This window comes from Falco biarmicus, chromosome 12 (genome assembly GCF_023638135.1).
Source record: "Falco biarmicus isolate bFalBia1 chromosome 12, bFalBia1.pri, whole genome shotgun sequence".
Lineage (NCBI taxonomy): Eukaryota > Metazoa > Chordata > Aves > Falconiformes > Falconidae > Falco > Falco biarmicus.
This window is the reverse complement of record NC_079299.1, coordinates 5,576,600-5,597,818: the sequence shown is the minus strand read 5'-3', so window position 1 is coordinate 5,597,818 and position 21,219 is coordinate 5,576,600. Positions and strand designations below refer to the sequence as shown.

General features: G+C 39.8%; 1 protein-coding gene across 2 annotated transcripts in view; it reads left to right on the top strand.

Moving 5' to 3' along the window:
- Nucleotides 1–2,834: 2,834 nt before the first annotated feature.
- The window catches only part of XDH (xanthine dehydrogenase), a 60,050-nt gene continuing 41,665 nt past the window's right edge, over nt 2,835–21,219 (top strand). The window contains exons 1-4 of one of the 2 annotated variants that reach the window (XM_056357025.1): nt 2,835–3,002; nt 6,628–6,732; nt 18,913–18,970; nt 20,769–20,865. In XM_056357025.1, the coding sequence (XP_056213000.1) occupies nt 20,828–20,865 (38 nt within the window). In that variant the 5' untranslated portion in view covers nt 2,835–3,002; nt 6,628–6,732; nt 18,913–18,970; nt 20,769–20,827. Of the gene's footprint in view, nt 3,003–6,627; nt 6,733–11,971; nt 12,219–18,912; nt 18,971–20,768; nt 20,866–21,219 lie in introns of those variants that run through there. The other variant, XM_056357023.1, reaches the window with a different exon arrangement.

Below are 21,219 nucleotides of genomic sequence, written 5' to 3'. Positions count from 1 at the left end.
GGCAGAGGAGCACTCCATATCCAAGGATGGAGGTGCACTGTCTTCACTCTCAAGGAAGTCGAGAAGGGTTAATGATTCCAGACTTGGGTCCGTAAGCTGCAGAGTAGAAGTAGGTGGCTGAGTAGGGGACAAATGTAAAGGGAAACACATCATCACCTTTCCAGATAAAAAGCCTAGCTCAGAAAGGTAATCAACCTTCTTTTGACAGTATGGTCAGAACTTGGAGGCAGCAGTGATCTGCTGTAGAGTGATTCTGCAGGCTAGCAAGTAGCAGATGTGGTCTGGAGAGACTGAAACACATGGCATGTGTCCTAAATCAACCAGGATTTTCAGGAAATCATAATAATCAGTGGAGATCCACAAGATGGATTAGATACTGTAGTGGCATCTGTTCAAGAAACTTCTCTAAGGGAATTGCTGTCAAAGTGTATTTATGATTCCTCTGTTTGGAATCTTTGATGGAACTTTTGAAGTCACAGTTTTGGATTAATCGAAGATAAAGTGGATCCTGAGTAAGAACTCAACTGAAAGGGGTAAGGGTCATGTCATAAGACGATGATTATGAAGGAGTAAGACTAAAAGCTGAAGTAAATAAGAACAAGAAGGAAACATTGAGATTTATCTGTTCCACCCTTTCCTTTCTTGCACTCAGAAGTTCTGTGGACCTAGATGGGAAACTCAAAATACCTAGTCAGAACCATAGATGAATGCCCGACTGTGGGAACACTGTGACCCCTGCTGGACTTGGTCTGTGGACATATTTGTGCAGACAGTCCCCTGTGTTGAACTTGGGTGCATTCAACTCAGTGGAGTGAGACTGCCTGGCTCCAAGAGCCCTTTAAGATCAGTTTCCCTGTTGTGGAACTGCTCAGCCCAGGCTCAATGCTAGGATACCTGGGAAGACTCTTAAAATATAGAATATGACATCAAGTAAGTGTCTTCTGACATGTCACTGGAAAAAAGCTCTAGAACTTTTTTACGTGAAAACTCACTTGGTACCTCTTCATCAGAGCATTGCCATATTTGGAGAACATTGCCTATCTGTGCTTTTCCAGGCATGGGCTTTGCCTTGTTAAAGACTGTGTCATCTGGATGGTTCCTCCTTTCCCTTGAGGAAAGGGAGTTCCAATGCATTGCCATAACTTGACACCAGCTCTTCATTCTGACTCTCACTCTTGTAACTCAAAGATGTTTATTCAAAATAGTGTGTGAAATGTGGGATAAACAGATCAGCAGTTTAATAATTCTGGAGTATGCTGTGATATTGAGACATCCTTTATACAGAAAGGCTGGAACAACAATGCTGGATTTGGTCTTGATAATTTTTTTTGTTGGGGGGGGTCAATTAAGAGCGTTATAAAGTCTCACCAAGCAATAGTGACAAGAGTTTGCTTCTCCAGGTGAGGCGATGAATACTATCAATTGTATGATGATATTTAAATGATTGAACAGTATCCAAAATTCTAAGTGGTCAGTTACAATTGTTTGGAAACTTTGTGCATTGTGGAGCATGCTTCCAGGAGTCTGCATTATCAATACATCAAGAACAATTTGCTGGAATGATTTGTGAAGACTTTTTTAAAAATGAAAAGCATACAGGAAAATTCTCATTGTTTTGCCAGGACATAAATTGAAAAGAGGAAGGAAAAAAGTAATGTGGATTATTTATCCTGGTTTATCTCGATTGCCAGATTTCGGATCCCTTTCAGCTTTTACAGTGGAATAAACAAACAACTGTTTGTGTTAGGTTTTTTGAAGTTCAACATTAGTCAAGCTGTATGACAGAATCTGAATGTGTATTTTTAAAAATGTTTTTCTTTTCTTCCAGCCTAGGAGTTTCATATTTTAAATCAAATTTAGCTTATGCTATGTCTGTTTTTCCCAATGTTTTCCATCTCATGTGTGAAAGCTAGAAGACAATCAGCTTGCTGAGGTGTATTCTGGGTGTCCCGATGTAACACATCTCAATTGCATAAATGGATTTTGTAATCTTTTCGCTCTGTTGCTTGCACAATATGGATTAAGTTAATTATTTATAGCTTGTCAGGGCAGCTGTTGAAGTGTCCCATGCAATGCAAAAGAAATTGATTCTGATAGGAAGCCATCCAACTGTGCCTTGTCAGTGCAGTTAGGGCCAGAAGACTTTTGAATTAATAGATGAATTTAGAAATTTTTTTCCAGAGAAACGAATGTATCCTATTTGTTCCATCGAATAATTTTCCTGTGTTCATAATTTCTTTTTGAAATGCTTTACAAGTGTCTCTGTTGCTCCCTTTAGCGACTGGCGGAGCAGCCGCCAGGTGGCGGGCGGCCCGCCGGGGCGCAGCGTGCCCAGGGACCCCTCACCAGCATCACTTAGAGGAGCGGGGGGGATGCCCCATCACTTTTTTTCTTGCAGGTCCTTTTTCTTCTCTTAATGTCTGCTGATGAGAGGGGTCACTGCATTTAAGCTGGCCTTCACAAACTCTTAGCCTGGAGGAGCTGCCATAAGTGGATGGTCAACTGTATCTCACCGTTGGGGTCCCACTGTGGAGTGAGCAGGGCAGGCAAGAGAATTACCCTGGTGGTGCCCCCCTGGCCATCCCTGCCTGCCCTCACCGGGCACAGGGCCCGGGTGCTGCCTGCCAGGCCCTTGACCTTCTCCCGCAGTCCTGCCGCTGACCTCTCCAGCTGACCAGCTCTGGGATCCGCTCCCCCTCCTCGCCCAATAGGGGCTTGCTTTTTGCAAAGTCGCTGCTGAGTCAGGCTGTCACAGATCAGCAGACACTGACCATGAAAGTTCTTAATTATTTTTTTTCTGTAGTTTATCCTGAACATCGTGTCATCTTTCTGCGTCCAAACTTCCTCTGACGTCAGTGCAAGTAAGGGATCAGGGTCAATTTTTTTTTTCTTACAAGAAATGCTGACCTGAACACTCATCAGGTTAGGAGACCTGAGAAACTTGAAGCGTGAGAAAAATACCTCATAAAATCAAAGATGTCGTCAATGGTGCCCCAAAACTGGTGGGTACTCAATTTTATTTATATATGGGTTTTTTAGTGGTTTTAACGTAAAAACCATTTCTTGTGCTAAAGGGATCTTCCTGAGATACAAAGAAGAGATGTGAATAACTACAAACTAAACCAGTTTGTATCTTAGACTGCAACATTACTTGAGTTGAGTGGCTGCACTCACTACAAATCTTTATCCAAATAAGATGTAATGGACATCTAGGACTTGTGATAACAGATTATACTCTGAACTCTCTAAACTCTCCTGCTCTTGGAAATTCACTGGATTATGCATTATGGAATAAGCTACTCACTCCATAGTTGTTTCTTAATTGAGAAAACAAAACTGTTCCAGGAAAATTGGTAGTACTTGCGCTGTTCTTCAAGCTTATGTTGCTTTCTCAGTGTGGGAAAACAGTCCAATGTGTTTACTTTTGTTTTAATTGATCTTTTTTTGACTTTGCATCCTTTTTTCTGGGACGTCAGTGCTGGGAACTGTAAACACAGTGAAGATATGTACATGTTATGTTTCTGTCAACAGAGTATAGGTTCTGGGTTCAGATTCTAGTCTCAGTGAAAACGGTGGGTGGTTTCCCCACTAGGTGGAATTCAGAAAGCATTTGATGTTTTATTTAACTTCTCTCCCACTGAGTACAGTGAGAAAGGAGCTCAGCTCTCAGTACTCCTGAAAATTTCACCCTTGATGTCATCACTATTTGTCCTGCCGTTTGGTCAGGTTCTCTAACTTCTCTGTACTGCAATAATTTCTTCAGTAAGATAAGAAACTCAAACTAGCTCTTTTAAATCCATGTAGAAATGAGAAGTGTGATGTGTAAAAAGGCTGGTTTTATAAGAATGTTCCTTTTCAAGGGATAGTTTTGTACATTTTATGATACTAGGAAAGTTAGATATAACTAAACTTTTTTTGTCCAAATAACAGTCCTACTCATAGAACTCATACATAGTGCAGACTACTCAATGCGTGACTCCAATAAATGGATCAAAATAGGTGTTTGAAGGCCAGCCTGGTGAAAGTCTGCATCCCATAAAGGAAGAGGCAACTATTAGAAATGGACCTTGCCTTTGAAGAATAAAATGTAGCTTCCAGAACAGTCTAGTGAGAGCCTGTCTACCATCACTTTTTGCTATTTCTAAAGTAACAATCATCATGTATCTAATTGGCTGCCACTCCTTGATCTTATGGGTGTTTGCTAGATTGTGATTCTTCCCCTAGTCTGTAGCTGCTTTGTCTAAAGTGGAAGAAGTGGAAGTGGTGACGCAGATAGTCCGTGCTCTGAACTGCCGAAGAGACTGCCAGAGTGGGGCCCTGTTCTTGATCTTTGTTCAGTCACAGTAGAAGTGACTGACAATAATAAACTTCTGGACTAGGGGGAAAAAATTTAAAAAGTAAAATCTATGAATACAGGCAAATATTAGCTGACCAGTTCAACAGATAAGTTTCATAAAATAAAGATCTGATTAAAAAATTGCTTCTGCCATGCACAGCTGTGATGTTGTGGTGATGGAAAAAGATCTGAGTACTTAGTATCTATGGCTTGGTGTTGATGCTAGAATCCTGTCAGTTCTTACTTATTTCACCTGTCTGTGCAGGCTACTGTTTGTATTTTTGTGCTTAATATTCTGTCATGTGTGGAATCTGCAGGAGGTTGCATGTTACAGACTCTACTGGCTTCTAAAAGCTATTATCTGCTGCAGTAATCAGTATCATAAAAATAACAACTACGTCTTTCCTCTGGGATCTCATAGCCTTTTTTTTTTCCTTCAGAGGCTTTTGGTTTAGTAGTTTAGATTGCAAACTTTGTGGCACAGAAACTGAAATGTCTCCCTCTTATTGGAAGTATTCTATTGTGGTAATATACCCAATAATACTATAGAACCACTGCTGCAACTCTCCTGGGACAGAAATGTCAGAGCATTTATGTATGGAATCCAGTTTAGGATTAGAACCATCAAAGTCTTCAAGGGAGATGGATTTGAAATTCTGGGTTCAACTCCACTGTGTTTCTATTTATATAAAATAGCTTCTACTTTGTTCAAGGGAATAAAAGCTTTCTGTGCCATCTTTAATAAAGTGTCTAATATTGGCCTCTCTGCATGCTTGAGATGCATCTGATTTATCTTCTGGAAGGATCACTGAAAAAGCATTGCAAAGAAACCATGGGTTTACTCAGCAGAAACCAGACAGAGGTGCGATCGCACATTCCTGTATTGCTAGTAAGAGAGATAACAGAGAGCAGAAAACAGCTAGGAGTTGGTTATCAATTTCTACAGTCCCAACCTTGTGTAACCATTAGGGCACACTTACCTTGTCCTGGGAAAAGCAGCTTTGAGAATTCCTATATATGCATATCTTTATACCTTATCTTCTCTTTTATCATTTTTCTCAAGTAGTTTTCTAAGCTGTTTGGTTAAAGCCTATCTTATCGTCTTAAATTAACAAGGTTGGTAATCATGTTTACATCGAGATACATCAGCAGCATTCTCCTGAAAGTACAGGTATATCTGTACTCTAGTTAGGTGTCTGCATTAGTCATGCTGGATATTTTATTGCAACAGCCCTGTAATTCATTTGTTGGTAAATATCTCAGCCTTGTTTTGCTGGCTTGAGTTCTACAAAGTAATCTCCTGCCAACCGTGAAAACTGTCAGCTCTGTCTTTTCTATGCAGATATAAAATAATACAGGATACAAAATAAGTGGGGGAAAACAGTTTTAATAAAAAAGGAAGCCACTCCAGTTCAAAAGGGAGATGAAAACAGTGGTATTTGTCATCAGGTGGTATAAAGGGCAATCATGGTAAATGATCAGAAATATTTTGGGTCTAAGTTCATCATGCAAATATAGGAAGAAGCATAACAGAGGGAATACATTAATTTCTATTTTAACTGGTTTTCTAGTGAATACTTGAAAAGTGGAGGTAACTTATTCTTCATGAATTGGAAAGCTTCAAGAATGATGAAGATGTAAGCTTTCTGTTTAGTGCCTTTAAATGCCCATACCTGGGCACAAAGTCTGTCACTGAAAGCAGCAAGTCTGACTGAGGTACTTATAAATGAAAATAATCCAGGTAATTAATATATCTCTTCTGAGTAGTCAGGGATTTGTAGACATGTTTAAGATGTACATAATTCCAGGCTTTCCATGTGCAGTCATCTTTCTTCCCTGTCTAATAAAATAATTTTGGGAGTATGAAGGCTTTTTTATTCCAGGTTAAGATTGTAGGATATCAGGAACGTGACTTAAGAAAATCTGTCTTTCGGGTGTGAGGTAAGATTGAAGGGGAAACACAGGACTTGAAGTAATTTGAGTAATATTTGTAACTTCTGTAATATATGCACAACATATTATCCAGTTTGTAGGCTGTTCAAGGTTCATTTTGAAAGCAGTTCATCTCTTCTTTCATGCACTGCTCTTGGAAGGGTGTTCTTCAATGTTACTGCTATAATGTTTATGGCTTTTCTATTTTTCACCTTAAATGATTCATGCTGAGTTTGTAGCAATTGATCTTGAGCCAGCACTGCCCATGATTTTCCAGTGGGTCTTCTGCTTTCCTGCCTGATGTTTGTCTGTTAATATTTACGTAGTGGCAAATTATTTAAAATGAATTTGTTTTGAAGGTAAATCAGTCTGGGTGATACAAGCTGACCACAATGGCTGTAATTGAGACAACTATCCTGCTTCAGTGATGATGATGATGGCATCTGCTCTCCTGCATTATACTGGTAACAAAACTCTCCTGAAATTCTCTGGGGGACTGGCTTGCCATACTTGTTCAGTCTAGAAAAGTACTTTTGCCAAGTGTCAGTCTTCTTAATGGTAGAAGCCAGTTGGGACCTATAAGGAAATCCTAGTACAAGGTACTAAGAGGTACAGGTCTGTGCAGGGAGGCAGTCTTTTTCTTAGACAAACTTAAGTAGCTGGAGAATGCTCACAAGCTTTTGGTATGCAAATCCTTCCTAGACACAGCAGTCAAATATTAGGTTGATTCAGGAATCCTTCTTTTGTTAACAGAAGCAGCTGTGGATGATTTATTTTGAACAAACTGTCCACCAAAATACTGCATTCTAAAATGAGAAAGTGATTAACAGTGAGATACACAGGGCAGCCAGAGGAGTTGTGCAGATGCCTAGACAGGTTTAGGACAGTATATTAAATAGAAATTTACATCATATAGCTGGTACCACTGTTTCAAAAAAGGAGCTGTGTGCTGGACTGCATCCGGTGTATAGACAAGAGAAAACTAGATTAAATGATCTCTTGAACAAAATTCACCCATCCCTTCACCGGGACAGAAGAAAATAAGTGAGGCAGACCTCTGTGTAGAGACTGTCTCCTAGGAAGAAAAGCAGTGGAAAATTAGCCATGTAGGGTATGGGGTGGGAACAAGCTTTTACTGACTTAGGCTGATCCAGAAGCTCCTACTTGCCTGCTCAGGGATCTTGGAATATCAGGGCATTATTTGATGCCAGAGAGGAGGTGCTTTAGTAGCTGTTCAGAAGAATGAAGAGCTTTACATGGTTGTTGCAGCTGTCCCCTCCCCTTTCCTCCTTGAAATGCTGGAGATGGTGCTTCCACGTGTGACAAAGAGCAGCCAGTCTCTGCAAGAGGACTCTGCTGCTTTCATCCTAGGACAGAGGTACTCCTAGAATGTCAGCAGATGAAAAGGAAGAAAGGCCAAGAAGAAAGTTTAAAATACCTTACTGATTTTATTGAGTTATATTAGCAGGGCAGGGGTCTGCAGTTTCTCTTTCATGATACCCTGGAAGCAAGTAAAAGATGCCTGATAGGTGTCAAGTTAGCTGCTGCTGCTGAAGACAAGGAACACGCATTAACATGTCTGCTTGGAAAGAAGTTGCCTTTTGGGTCAGATATCTGAAACAACCTTTATTTGGTCTGCTGGAGCTAGGTAATGAAAGAAAAACTGCAAATAGAATTAATGCAAAAGTCTTGTTTCGCTAATAGTTCTGAAAACTAGTGACAACCGGTACTTCTCAACAGAAGGCAGAATTAACTAACTTAGTTCATTTCTTCTTGCTGCCAGAGGAAGCCAGGTGGTAGGACAAGGAAAAGAACTATAATTAAACTCCACCCATTTTCAAATGCAGCTGAAGAGATCATAATTCATGAAATTAATCCATACAATTAGACAATATTCATACAATTATAAACTGAACACTGAATGATTAGTGATTCATGAATAATGAGGTAGTATCCACTCACAAACCTCATGAGGAGATCCAATTTGTATTTGCTTTGTGACCATGATCCTTTTTAAACCTGTATCTGTAACCAGCAAATAATTTAGACACCTCATAAGAAAGTGCATGAAACTTAGGGTTTTTTTTTTTGTTTTTACTCTGAGAAATGCCTTTGCAATAAGAAAAAAAAATCTATGAAATTGCCATATGAGTATGAAAGTAAGGTATTGCGTATTTTTTCAAAGTAGCAAGTTTACTGCCTGGATTAAGATCCTGAAGATTCCATTTCTTTGAGATCTTTTGGGAGACTTTATTGGCAAAGTATGAATGTTCCTATCCAGTCAGATAAAAAGTCCACTTATTTCAGGAGCCAGTCTTCCACAGTGGTCAATAGGTGATGTCAGGGAGATCAGGCATCCTCAGGCAATACTCTGCCTTCACATTCACAGTCTATAATCAATACTATGTGATTATTTTTTTTTTATTTACACAGAGAACGCTCACAAGAAAACGCAACCACCAGTAGTTCATGCTCTGAAGAAGAATCTCTAAGAAGTAAGATATGGTGTGTAAAGCCCTAAGTAGCCTGGTGTGCCCTTATAACTGACTCTGATTGCAGCAGGTGGAGATCTCTTGAGACGTCTGGAAAGAGTGCTAGCGCATGTTTCCAGAAAGGCTATCTGTGCCAGCCACGGATCTAAAGCAAACAAGTTGTTTCCACTGGAAGGTGCTGTACACATGCTTTAGCAACAGTAGATACTTCATAAATTTGTAGAAGTAGTTTGACTATTAGAGAGAGGCAGCAGGCCTGCAGAGTTAATGTGAAAACCCTGGAAGCTTGATGCATGGGATACTGCATCAATGACTTGGGACTTTTTCTTTACTATTTGCTTTACAGAATTGCTCCTCGTAAATCCCTCCACAGAATCCTTTTCAGAACTGTCTGTTCTATTTGTTCTTTCCTTCTATTTTCCACAAAAGGAACAGGAGAACAAAGCAACACACCACCTTACCTTTGTTTTAAACCTTTTCCTTTTCTACCTCTGGCACTGGTTTGTTGTACTTTCATGTGTTTACCTAATTTTGTCAGTAAACTCCTTAGGTAGGAATGGGGTTTCTGTAAATTTTACCGTATTTATTGAGCTACACATATGGTCATCTGCCGAACAGATTATCATTATGATTGCAACAGCCAGGTCTGTGGGATTAATCAGTAAGAATGAGAAAAGCCAGCTGCTTTTTTAAAAAAATATTATTCTTGACTAATATCTATTGCTTTCTGAGCTTTTTACTGAGAGAGACTGCAGAAAATTTTGAGCTTCTAAACCATACCTATCTCTTAAGTTATGAATGGGCAAAGGGATGGTTTCTAAAATGGGAAACCTTTTAGACTTTGACTGACTGGTAAGTCAGAATGCTTTGTCTCATAACCAATTTGCATCTGATTGGCAAAATTTTTTAGTTTTAGCTCACTTGAGTTCTACACTAATAGAGATGTTCTTATGTTATAGAAGTTTACTGAGAGTTGGTGGCCTTCCTTTTTCACTCCTTTCTGTCACTTCTGGCAATCCATTGTTCTGTTTTGGGTGGGTTTCCAAAAATGGCTAGGAGACATCAATAGCACAAGCACTCTCATGCTCCAGAGTTATTTAGAGGATTTGGAAAACTCCTCTCCTAGGTGTCTTGGTTTGCTGCCTGTGAAATGGGTATGGTAATAGACTATCCCATCAGGTTGAGGACAGAATGAATGGATTTGGTACTGTATGATCAGTGACACTGCTGAGGACGGGGTCTGAAGTTTTATATTACGGTGTAATCTGCCTATAGAGGTCACTATTACGGATGTGTTTATTTTTATATTGCATACATCGGAGATTGATGGGTCAAAAATAAACATTATGATGGCATATCACAAGATGCTGTTTCTGGTTTAGCAGAAAGGGGTATTTTAGCTAAGGCTAGGCAAAAATTTGCACATGGGATTCCTTAAAAAAGAGATGACTTGATTACAGGTGTTCTTTAAACCTAAGAACAACATTATGCGTTATGGAAAACACAGATTAGGAAATTAAGTACGTTTGATTTTGGTGTTAATGCTGTAATGGTTAGTTGCTTTAAGATTGCTGTAACACGTTACCTGTGGTTATGAGTAATAATTATTTAAAATATTTCAAAACTACTTATGAGTACTAGGCTTGTACGCTAATTTTGAGATTGATGCTTGCTACGTGAGGGTAGTGCTTGTGTAAATTTGCACAGATAAAAGGCAACACAGCCAAAGATTTCTTGGAGAAAAGTGTCATTTTTCCAATACTCTTACACCACAAAGTGGGAGGTGCCAGACAATAGGTGTCAGCACTAGTTCAGCTATGCACAACTTTACTGCAAATGTAGATTAACAGCTGGTGTTAAGCACAAGTTTGCTGTGAACTATGCTTTCAGCAAACTGAATGCCTGTAAGGAAGTGCTGAGACAATGTTTGACACTTGTTATAATATAGCTTTTCTAAAGGATAAACTGGGCAATAGAATACATGAGTCAGAAGAGAAAAGCTGGTAAAAATAATGTGTGTATTGTATTCACTCTGACACATTTCCAAAATACTGAAGGAAGGACTTTTTCTTAGGCTTATGATGGGACTCAGTGATCTTAAGGGTCTTTTCCAACCTAAATGATTCTATGAAAATAATAATTTGATTAGGTTTTGTTGTTTTGTGAATTGTTCAGAGAGGTTCCTGGGAGGAAGACTTTGATGTAATGCTTTCCCAGGGACTTTAAGAAAACAAAAGGAAACCCACCTAATTGAAACTAACAAGCCTGGTATGCTGAAGAAGGAAAGCAAAGTCACAAAAATCAGAATGGAGCAGACAGGATTAAGTACAGTGCTAGGAAATTTCCATGAAACTTTAGAATTGTTGTTTTGTGGAAGAACTTAAAACTGGAATTAGGGGTTTAGAGTTCTTGTTTGTGAAACCAACACATGCCATATTTGGCATCTGTGGACAATTCTGTGAAAATTTCAGAAGAAAAACCAGGAAAACTTTATGCAAAATGTATGGTTGTGTAATGGAGAAACCAGAAGAAACCACCACCAAGAAACTGAAAGACAAAACATTCTTCAAAGAATTGGCTTTCCTTTTTGTTTCGCTGGCAACATGCAACTAAGTTTGAGGATGTGAGGATTAAGCTGAAAAAGGTAAGCCTAAATGCTTTAAGAACCCAGTGAAAACATTGTGGTCTTAGCCCAGCACCTCTTTTGAGGTGCTGGATCAGAATGTCAGTTCTGTAGAATTGCTTTTATCTGGACAAAAATACATGTTTAAATTATGTCCTTGCAGATAGTGTACTGTAGCTTTAAAACTGTAAGGAAAATAGTGAATTAGTCTTGTAGTCTGTCTCCTGGCTGATGTGCATGTATTGAAGAGTTTTTAGATAAGCAGGCGCTCTTGTTAGGGATCTGGGCATGGTGGATGCCCAGTGAATGGCTATAAACAGAGCTTTTTCTTGTCAATATTCAGTGAGGGATAGTTGGGAGACACACACGCACACCCCTCCTCCGGAGTTTGCCTTGTATTGCAAAATACTGTGAATTCCTGGCAGCTGTTGCAGTGGCACACTGAGTGCCCCAAGCCTGGCAGTATACTCTAAAGGGAATGCAGCTGAATTGTGATCTATTGCTATATAAAAGGGGGCGGGTCATTCTGCTCTTTCCAGCTCCTTTTCTGTCATTACTGCTGCAGAAGCACCAACCAAACGCAGCTGGCACGCCTCTTCGTTGGCTCTTATATAATATGGGGTTACACAGGGCAATGATGTAGAAATAAAGTCAAACATTCTTTAGGCAGACTCATATTACTTGTCGTATCGCTGGTGCTCACTTCACTGTGGGGCATAGGGCTGCTCTTGGAAGGGTGATCTGTGACCCTATTTGAGTGAATTTTGGAAAGGTGTGCAGGATGGCTCCAAACGAGACGGGGGATGAACTAGTGTTCTTTGTGAATGGTAAAAAGGTAAGGAAGATTCCAGCTTTCTGTACGGCTTGCTCCTGGAATGTGGCTTGATTACTTATTTTTTCTAGTCATCTTTTTCCTCTAAAGTTTTCTGATACTGTCACAATTGCCATGGCTTTTAAATATTAAACTGTGAAGACTATTGGTTTGCTAAGTGGCTTTTTTCTCTTCTTTGACTGACTTTATGTTCCTTTTACATTTTAGATTTGTTGGCAATTTTGTTGCAGAATTTACTGCAATTCTGAGAACTACTTTTTAAATAAAGGTGCACTGATTTAATACAGGCATTTCCAATAGAAATAATTTTAGTAATTACAACAGATCTGGAAAACCTAACTCAAATATAAGCATCTATATATAATTCATATGTTCAGTAAGTAATTCTGACATTTGATTTTTAAAAGGGATTTAAGTAAAATCAATGTTTGTTCCGTTTCTGTTTAAGAAGCTAGAAAACTTTAAAATCAAAGCCCATGAACTGATACTGTTTCCTACACCAACTGCTGATAACTACCTAAGAAGGGGCTGTGTCTCACAGGAGTGTGGGGTTGTCCTTGCACATGCTGGACACCTTTGAACAGTTTGTCCCAGAGCCGCCTCTTTCACTTTGGGCTTCCCCTGGCTAGCATTGCAGCCTTGACTCTTCAAAAGCTTGTAACAAGTCAAGGCTGCTTCTTTTATGAACTACTAGTGCCAAGTTCTGTTTCTGAGCTCAGCTCAATGCTAATCTTGCCCCTCGCGCCCCCTCCTTGCCTAGATACTTGGGCAGGGAAACTTATGCCAAAGCAGCTTCCAGCTGGGAAGCTTGGGGAGGGGAGAGGGGTGCATGTCTACTGCGTACTGTGGGGCTCAGAGTTTGTGGACCTTGCCTGTGCCCTGCTTAGGGGTAAATTACATGCAGCACTAATTTTGGGCTACAGAATTTTTTAATTCCTTGAGGGATCGCACAATATCCTTAGTTGGTTAGAAAGCTCTGTGCCCTGCCCTACAGACTGGCACAGGATTATTACCAATTTTGCTTTTGTTGATCTTTCATGCTAGTTTAGTCAAGTGTAAACGTGGATGAGATTGTTGCTACAATTAGGGTATTATAGTTATAAATTTGATCCTAAACTGGATTGGAATTTGAACTTTCCAAGGTACTAAAATATCAAAGTTTTGCTTTATGTAAGTATTCATAGTTAGGTGAAGAATGAAGTTTATCTAGTATGGATTCTAAGTTAAAGAGCTCTGAAATGTAATACTAATGTGGAAGCCAGCCCCGATTCTGAGGTTTTATAAAGAAGGACTGAAGAACTGAAGCTGTGTTCACACAGATTAGTAATGGTTCATATGTCAATGTTAATTGACATATCAGCTATTCATTGTTTCTAGAGAAAGGTGGAAACTTGAACCTCCATGTTAATCGTGACTAGCTAATTGAGTCTGGCAATCGAGATAGTGAAGCAGTGGCACAGGATGATCTGTGAATTTGATGAATTTTCTGCTATGATGGGCACAGATGGTATACCATTAACTTGTCTTCTTGCTCTGTGAATATTTTGGTGACTCCAGATCCCTCCTCTGTGAACATCAATTTTTAGGTGGAAAACTAGGAGCTTTTTGAGTCTTGCAGTAGGAGGCTGCCACAAGTGTGCTGGGCAATCCAGATCCTGATACAGACCAAGTGTGCTATCTTCTTTTCTTTTTCTGGTATGCTCTAATGAAAGAGAATTGTGGTTCTGGTGCTGGACCAGCTAAGATTCAAAACCAGTATGCCACTCACGGTAGGTATGAAGAGTTTATAAACAAATTCCTATATATGTTTACAGCTGGTGCTTCAGCACTGGCTTGTGCTCAGGTATTGCAGGAGCTCTGTGTAAATCAGTAGAAAAGCCCTTCTTCTTGGAGGAGACTCTGGGCTAACATATGAAAATGTGTATTAGTTAAAGCAAAAGAGAAGATGCTGAGCTGCACAGAACTGGATCTATGGGACCCTCTTCTATGCATGTGGGGTGAGGCAGAGAAGGGGAGAAAGAGCAGCCTAGACCCTAAAGGCTAGCAGCAGAAGACAACTAGTTCCTTTTATATCTGTTCTTGCTATGTCCTGGAGCTAATGAGCATGCTGTGAATGGCATTGACCTTGGTGTGTTTCAGCAACTTTATGGAACTGCAGTTCTTGTTTACAAGAGCCACATCTTGTAGTTGACCTTGTGCACGTGTAAAGGGATTTATCACAGTGTGATCTTGCAGTTGTTGGCTAAAAAAATGCACCAGGGAACGATTAATACTACCAACGGTACCAACTCATTCCACGTGTCCAGATTATCTCAGCATCCTTCCCTGCTGGCTCATGGAAGGGGCAGTGCTAGCAAAGGAGCAGGTTCCACTTGATCAGAGAGGAGAGGGCTTCCTGGGTTGTGCTCTGCCCAGAGCCTCTTTTTTTTTTTTTTTTTTTTTTTTTCCTATTCCCTTTTTGGGTGTGCTGTCAAAGTGGCTTGAGGTACACCACCACCACAGCTCCCCAAATGCAGGTTTAAGAGAGAATTGGACTCATGGGGCAATCTGATTTGTGGCAACAAATGTGGAGTTTGTTGGGATATTTCTGCACACGAGAGGTTATGTGATGGAGGGGGTGGTGGGAGTTGGCCGGGCAAGGCTGCTGAAACAGCAGGAAAGCAAGTTAGGGTATGGCTCCATCCATCTGGAGTCCTGACTAAATACTCCAGTCAGTTCCCTGCAAAGAATGTGATAGCATGGCCAGTGGGAAAGGTTACTGCTGTGTGAATTCGTGACAGCTTGACATTGCTAATGGGCTGCTGATATTCTGTCACAGTACAAAACTGCTTGATAAGAGGTGGTTGATAAGATAGGGACTTTCACGGCAGCAAATCCTTCTCCTGCATTAGCTCAGACTGCAATGTTGTCATGAAAAAGTCTCCTCAGAACAGCTGAGCATACTTCACATTCAGGATTGTTTATTTTAAGCACCTGTTTACTTCACTGGGCATAAAGTTTGGCACACTGCTAAGGCAAAGTTATCTTGATAGCCTGCCTAGGCTAGAATGGAAAACACCACACACAATTTAAAGCTAATAATGGCAATTTTGTTTTCCTCAGCTGACGAATCTGTCTCATGCATATGTAGCAAGTAATTTTAGTTCAAACATGTGGAGTCAATATTTCAATTTCTATCCTGAATATTAAGAGGGGTTCCGTGCTGGAAGCCACATTAGACCTCTTTCAGAGCCTATGGATCTTTGATTGCAGATAGGAGCAGACAAAATAAAGGATTTTTTTGAGCTTTGGGACCCTCTGGGTCCTACACAGTGAATTACAAGTTCTCAGTTTGTTGGTTTAAAGCAGACAAAATGTTCTCGTGACCAGTAACAGATTTACATTGTGTGGTAATATTAATTTTTTTCATCTCTGTTCTTATCTTTTTCCCTAGTAAATGAATTTGAAATCTCTTAATGACTTTAGGAATACATACTCACAGATTTTAAGGTCCTAGGAGACCTTTGCTGTCAACTAGTCTAATGCTGCATGGCAGCCTGGTTAAAACCTTTTACCTTCCCTTCTTGCAACTAATTGAGTAACTAGGGACTAGTGATTGAATGGGAGCTTGTCATTCAGAAAAACATCTGTTTCTCATTTATAGACCCTGGCTGATGGAAAGGTTAGTGTGTTGTTTGGTAAACTGGGAAAGTTTCTGTTTTCTTTTCCTTTTTGTTCCTTTATTTACCTTGCACAGATACTGTTCTTTCAAATTAGTATACCCAGAAAGTTAGAGAGGATTTTTCAATTTAAATATGATGCTTTATGTAGTAAAAAGTTATCTGAGTTAGTGAAAAGCTGGTAGAGAAGATGGCAAAGAAAATACTGAGAGCCAAGATTTGTACATGAAATCACGGGGAAGTGAGCTCAACACCTCTCTGGACCACCAATGGGCTCTAGGAGTGTGGAGTACTGCTTAGGAATTTGTTCCGTGTAGTACTTGAAGCCTGAAGAACTACAGAGCCAGACCAGGCTCCCTGCTGAGATGATCTGAGTGCTTAGATTCCTAGAATCAGTGGACGAATAGATGTGCAGTACAGAGCAGATCTGTTGGGAGTCATGACTGTCAGTGCCATCCTGACACTTCCGACAAAGTTTCTGCATTTGATTAATTTTTAAGCTACCACATACAGTATAAGCCATAGTTTTGAATCTGTCAAAATGAAGCCATCAATCTGATGCAATATGAGGTTTGGTTTAAAAAAAACAAAACCAAAAACCTGAAATCCAGTAACTGAGCAAAAAGGAAATATTTATTTAATCACAATATCTAAGGAGGCCGATCCTACTCCCACTGAAGGCAATGGATAATTCGGTTTCTGTACAAGGACACTGATGGAGGTGAGAAAGAATTGTTTTGATGGGTAAGATATTCAGCTGTGAATCATATTGTTCTGGGCATCAGACAAGAGAAGATGTTATCCCCACCCACAGAGTTTTAAAATATTTTAAGAACAAATCACAGCAGGTGATTGTAACAAACCACTGGAGGAGTGACATGTTGCAGGATAAAACCAGCATCAATGACAACGAACAAAAGACAGGAACAGAGAGACTCATAAACAAGCATCCCTCCGTCAGGGATCTGAGGGCAAAGAAATGACCCCTTGCTCTCTGATGTGTGAGATTTGGTTTAATCCAGAACGCTCTCCAAACTCTTACCCCTTATCTCCCTCCTATCCCAAGCCTCTGCCAATATTGCAGATACACAGCTGCAGTGGAGCAGTTTGAAGTGACTGAAGTAGGAATCCTGGGCTATTGGTTTGAATAGGGTAAGAGTGTGGATTTTTCAGGATGTATTCTACTGCATAGTGGGAACCACTTTCTGATAAAGGTGAACAGAAGTTTGACTTTGGGACTTAACACATGCTCAAGTACTTCATTACAAGTCTGTGGAGCTGAGTGGCTAAATGAAGGCTTAGGGCTGCGTTTTCTTTCTTAACTTCCTGAAAAGGAGCCGTTGGACCAAACTTTTAATGGCTTGATTTGAGTACACAATGCGAGTGCTTCTTGAATTCTTTCCTTGAAAACTTCTTGAGACGTTTTCTCTGATCTAAGCATAGAATAATGTCAATGGTCTTTAATATTCTGAAGCTTTTTCTCTGTGCCTGGCTATCTTGGAAGCTGCTTTGGAAGGGTTTGCAATGGCTGTTGGCACAGCCCTGAGGAAGCAACTGAGTTTGACAGTGAGGGTATGAGTTGCTGGTGAAGGGTCTTTGCCTGTGAAATGGCTCTGAAAGACCTTTTGTCCATGGGACATTTTTGGAATTATGTGCTCATGCCTGTTTACCAAACTACTGCAGAGGCATATACATTCTTAGTTTGAAACAGCTGGTCATGAAAGAGCCAACGTATGCTCTTACTTGGTTTTATGCATCCAGAAGGTGAGGGAACAGGAGCAGTCTGCTCTGAATAGCAGCAATATGAGTGCTATATGATTTACAGGGAGACATCCCCAAGCTAGAGGAATGAAATCTTGTTTCCTTGTAGATTATTCCCAGTGTAGGAATCAGATGTGCAAAAAGTGACCAGTTGTGTTTTGTAGCAGTGGCTTTATCAGGTATGATAAAAATGTGAACTCAAATAGGATGTATTAACTATGTCTCTTTAGAATAACCCTGTCACATGTAAAGGAATAAAACTGAAGCAGTACACAGGTTATGGAGGTTTCTTATCGGTAAGAAGAAAGGCTTACACGAATGACCTCTGTTCAATTTGCCCTTCAAACTGGGAGTGATTAATTTAAACAACCCGTAACTATTGTACTTAGGACTTGCACATGCGAGAGCCAAGAACACATGATTACATTCTGGCACACAGTGAATATGGAAAAGTTTCTTGATGCTCTATTAATAACAGAAAAAGGGGAAGACAAGCTCTGCAGCCATTTGGAGGCAAGGGGCAGAACTTTGGTTTCTGACCATTGGGCAGAGGTTGAGGTAAAATCTAATTTTATGTCTAATAGGTAACTACTAATAGTGTTGTTCACTAATAGCATGGAGCAGACTCAAAGTGCAGAAAAAATTTCTCCTTGGTTGGAATTCCACATTCCTACATTTAAGATGGCTACTAATGTCACACTGATTGATTTAACATTAGCAGGGAAGAAAGAGAAAATTCAAGATAATTGGTACTTGCTGGCTGTCCTGCAGCACCTGTATTGGTCATGTTAGGGTTTCCACTGTCATTTTTTTTCTCTGTGAAGTCTACTATTGATGCAGTTTCTGTCATTCTGTTTATCTGGTCATTTTCTCTGTCTCGTAATAGTGAGAAGGAGAAGGGACAGAGGTCAGTTATGCATGGTCAATAAAGATGAGATGCTATTTGGGGAGATGTCAGGAATTCAAAAGTCAAGCACAAAACAGTTCTTTCTCTGCTCACCACTTACTCTGTTTGCCATTTTTGTTGAAGGGTTTTTTAAAATTTGCATCAGTGTGCCATGGCTGAAAACCTGACATATATAATGCTTATACTTTTCTTTGTCACACTAAATTCAGGGAAATGTCGTGTCTGGATACCTGTGCTGAACATAGTGAGGGGAGTTAATCACTGGTTCTGCTTCCTGCTTTGGAAAAGAAGAAAAGGCCAAACTTTCTCCTTCCAACATACCTGTGTTGTAAAGCCTTCTGTGTGTAACAGTGCCTTTCCCTTCTTGCAGGTGGTGGAAAAAGATGTGGACCCAGAAACAACTCTTCTAACCTATCTACGAAGAAAATGTATCCAATGTCAGAAGAAATAGCAGAAGGGTTTAAATGCCTGCAGTATTTCATAATTGTTTACTGTTCTGCCTGTCACTTGAGTGCTAGGCAGAACTTGTGCGCAGAGTTTAACCCGGAAAAGATTACAGCTGGTATTCTAAGCTTAAGCAATAACAAATTTTAAATAATATACTTTAAATAAAGTTTAAAGAATTCATTAGTGTTTTAAAGGGAAAACTCTCCGAAATTCTAGGAATTAGAATATGATGGAAAGAAAGCAATATTGAGATGACAATAAAATTGAAGGGAAGTTTAGTTTGTTCTACGCAAATTGTAAAGAAATTTCTGGCCAAAACATTACAGCCGCTTGAGCTGCTTGCTGTATCATCCAATAACTTGGTTATTACCAGATAGTTAATATCCAATAGCTTGGTTATCCTGTGGCCTGTTTATCAGATGACCTAGGGATGCAAACTCAGAGGCAAGGGTTCCCACCACATACTATGGGCATGTTTACGTGAGCGGATGCAAATGGTCACGTTTCACTCCTGTTTGAAACTGGTCGCCTCATGAGTCAGATTAGCCTCAGGAGCTGGGTAGCTATTACTGTGATGACCAGGCTGGCTATACCAGGTCTAGTTCAGTAGGCAGTGTCATCCCATCTTTTCTGAGTTTTTGTCTGACCAGCTGGGTGTGTACATTTGCCAAATGGTTCACATCTGTGTTGGTGTATTTCTTAAAAAGAATCATGCATATTTCCTTCACCATGCTGCCATGTCCTGTTTGTCTGGGTTCTGAAAGAAGTATGGGGGTGTAAAACACAATCCTCTTTGGGGTTTCCAGCAGATCAACAGCCCTATTTTGTCTGACTAACTTGGGTGGGTAAAGTTCAAGAGGAAAAATAAATGGCATGACTTGTGCCTGTGTGCACTTTTACTGCTAGACCTGTTATGTTTAAGTTCATTATTATCTAGTGCAAACAGCTTTGTGAAGAGGTAGTCGGAGCTCTTCAAAAGCTTCTGATCTTCTACTGACTTCTAATGGCTGGTGAGCTTATTTCATAGATATCTGGTCAAATACTTTGAGAAATATGTTTTATTGGGGCAGATTAGCACTGTTGTCAAGAGAAACGTTGAAAGGCATAGGAAAGCTGTATTTCTGCTGAAGCAGGGATGTGATTGTATGAAAAGTAGACATGGTGCTTAGGGACATGGTTCAGCGGTAGACTTGCCTGTTGTGGTTGGACCTGATGATCTTAAAGGTCTTTTTCCAACCTAAGTAATCCCATGATTGCTACGATTCTATGAAAATAGCCTGTTCCAGAATCTTTGCAGTAAAAAATTATTTGTAATTTCATTGTTACCAACGAAATTACAAATAATATGCAACATGAATTTTACACACAAGGAGGAGTCATCTTTGCAACAAGTCGAATTCTTGTGGTAGATTTCCTTACTGACAGAATTGTTGAATCGTTACTCATAAAGTTGAGCTCCTGCTCAACATTACTGAGTGCTTTGTCTCCCTGATTTCATTTACTTTTTTGAGTCTAATGGAAAGTGGGAACTGTTAAAGTTCAGAATTTTTTTGTTTATTCTAAGAATCTATTGGAATGTAGAATGCCTCCATATTAGGGCTTTGGGTGTTGATCTCAAGGCTCACATGCCAGCACTTGAAGCTTTGCTAATGTTAAATCATTAACATAACAAGAGTGCTTGGTTTCCAGCAAGAACTCCTTGTTAAGCCTTGATTGACACCTGTTTGAGCAGGCTGCTGCCAACAGTTTTTGTGTTTTCCTTGATTCCTGGTCTCTCAGTGGGCCTATGTGGAACCAAACTAGGCTGTGGAGAAGGTGGATGTGGTGCTTGCACTGTTATGATATCCAAGTATGATCCCTTTCGGAAGAAAATCCTGTATCCTTTGCAATTTGAACTCTTCAACAGAGAAATGAAATGAGGACACATCCAGGTTTTTGACATTCCAGACATGGTACTAATTTAAAAAAAAAAGTTATATAATGTATGTTTCTGCCAAAACATAATTCTTCACTTTCAGAGCATAAACTCAGAAGGCTAATGTGAGAACATATTTTTTTCTACAGCATTGCACAGTGTTGATAGGGAACTATTTTATTGTGCCCTAAAATATCTGCACTGACTCTAGCATGCAGGCTATCTGCTTTTCCCAATTCAGAAAACCTTTATTTTTTTTCTCTTGTAATGTAATAAACTTTTTGTTGTGATGACCCAAATAATTATTACTGTGAT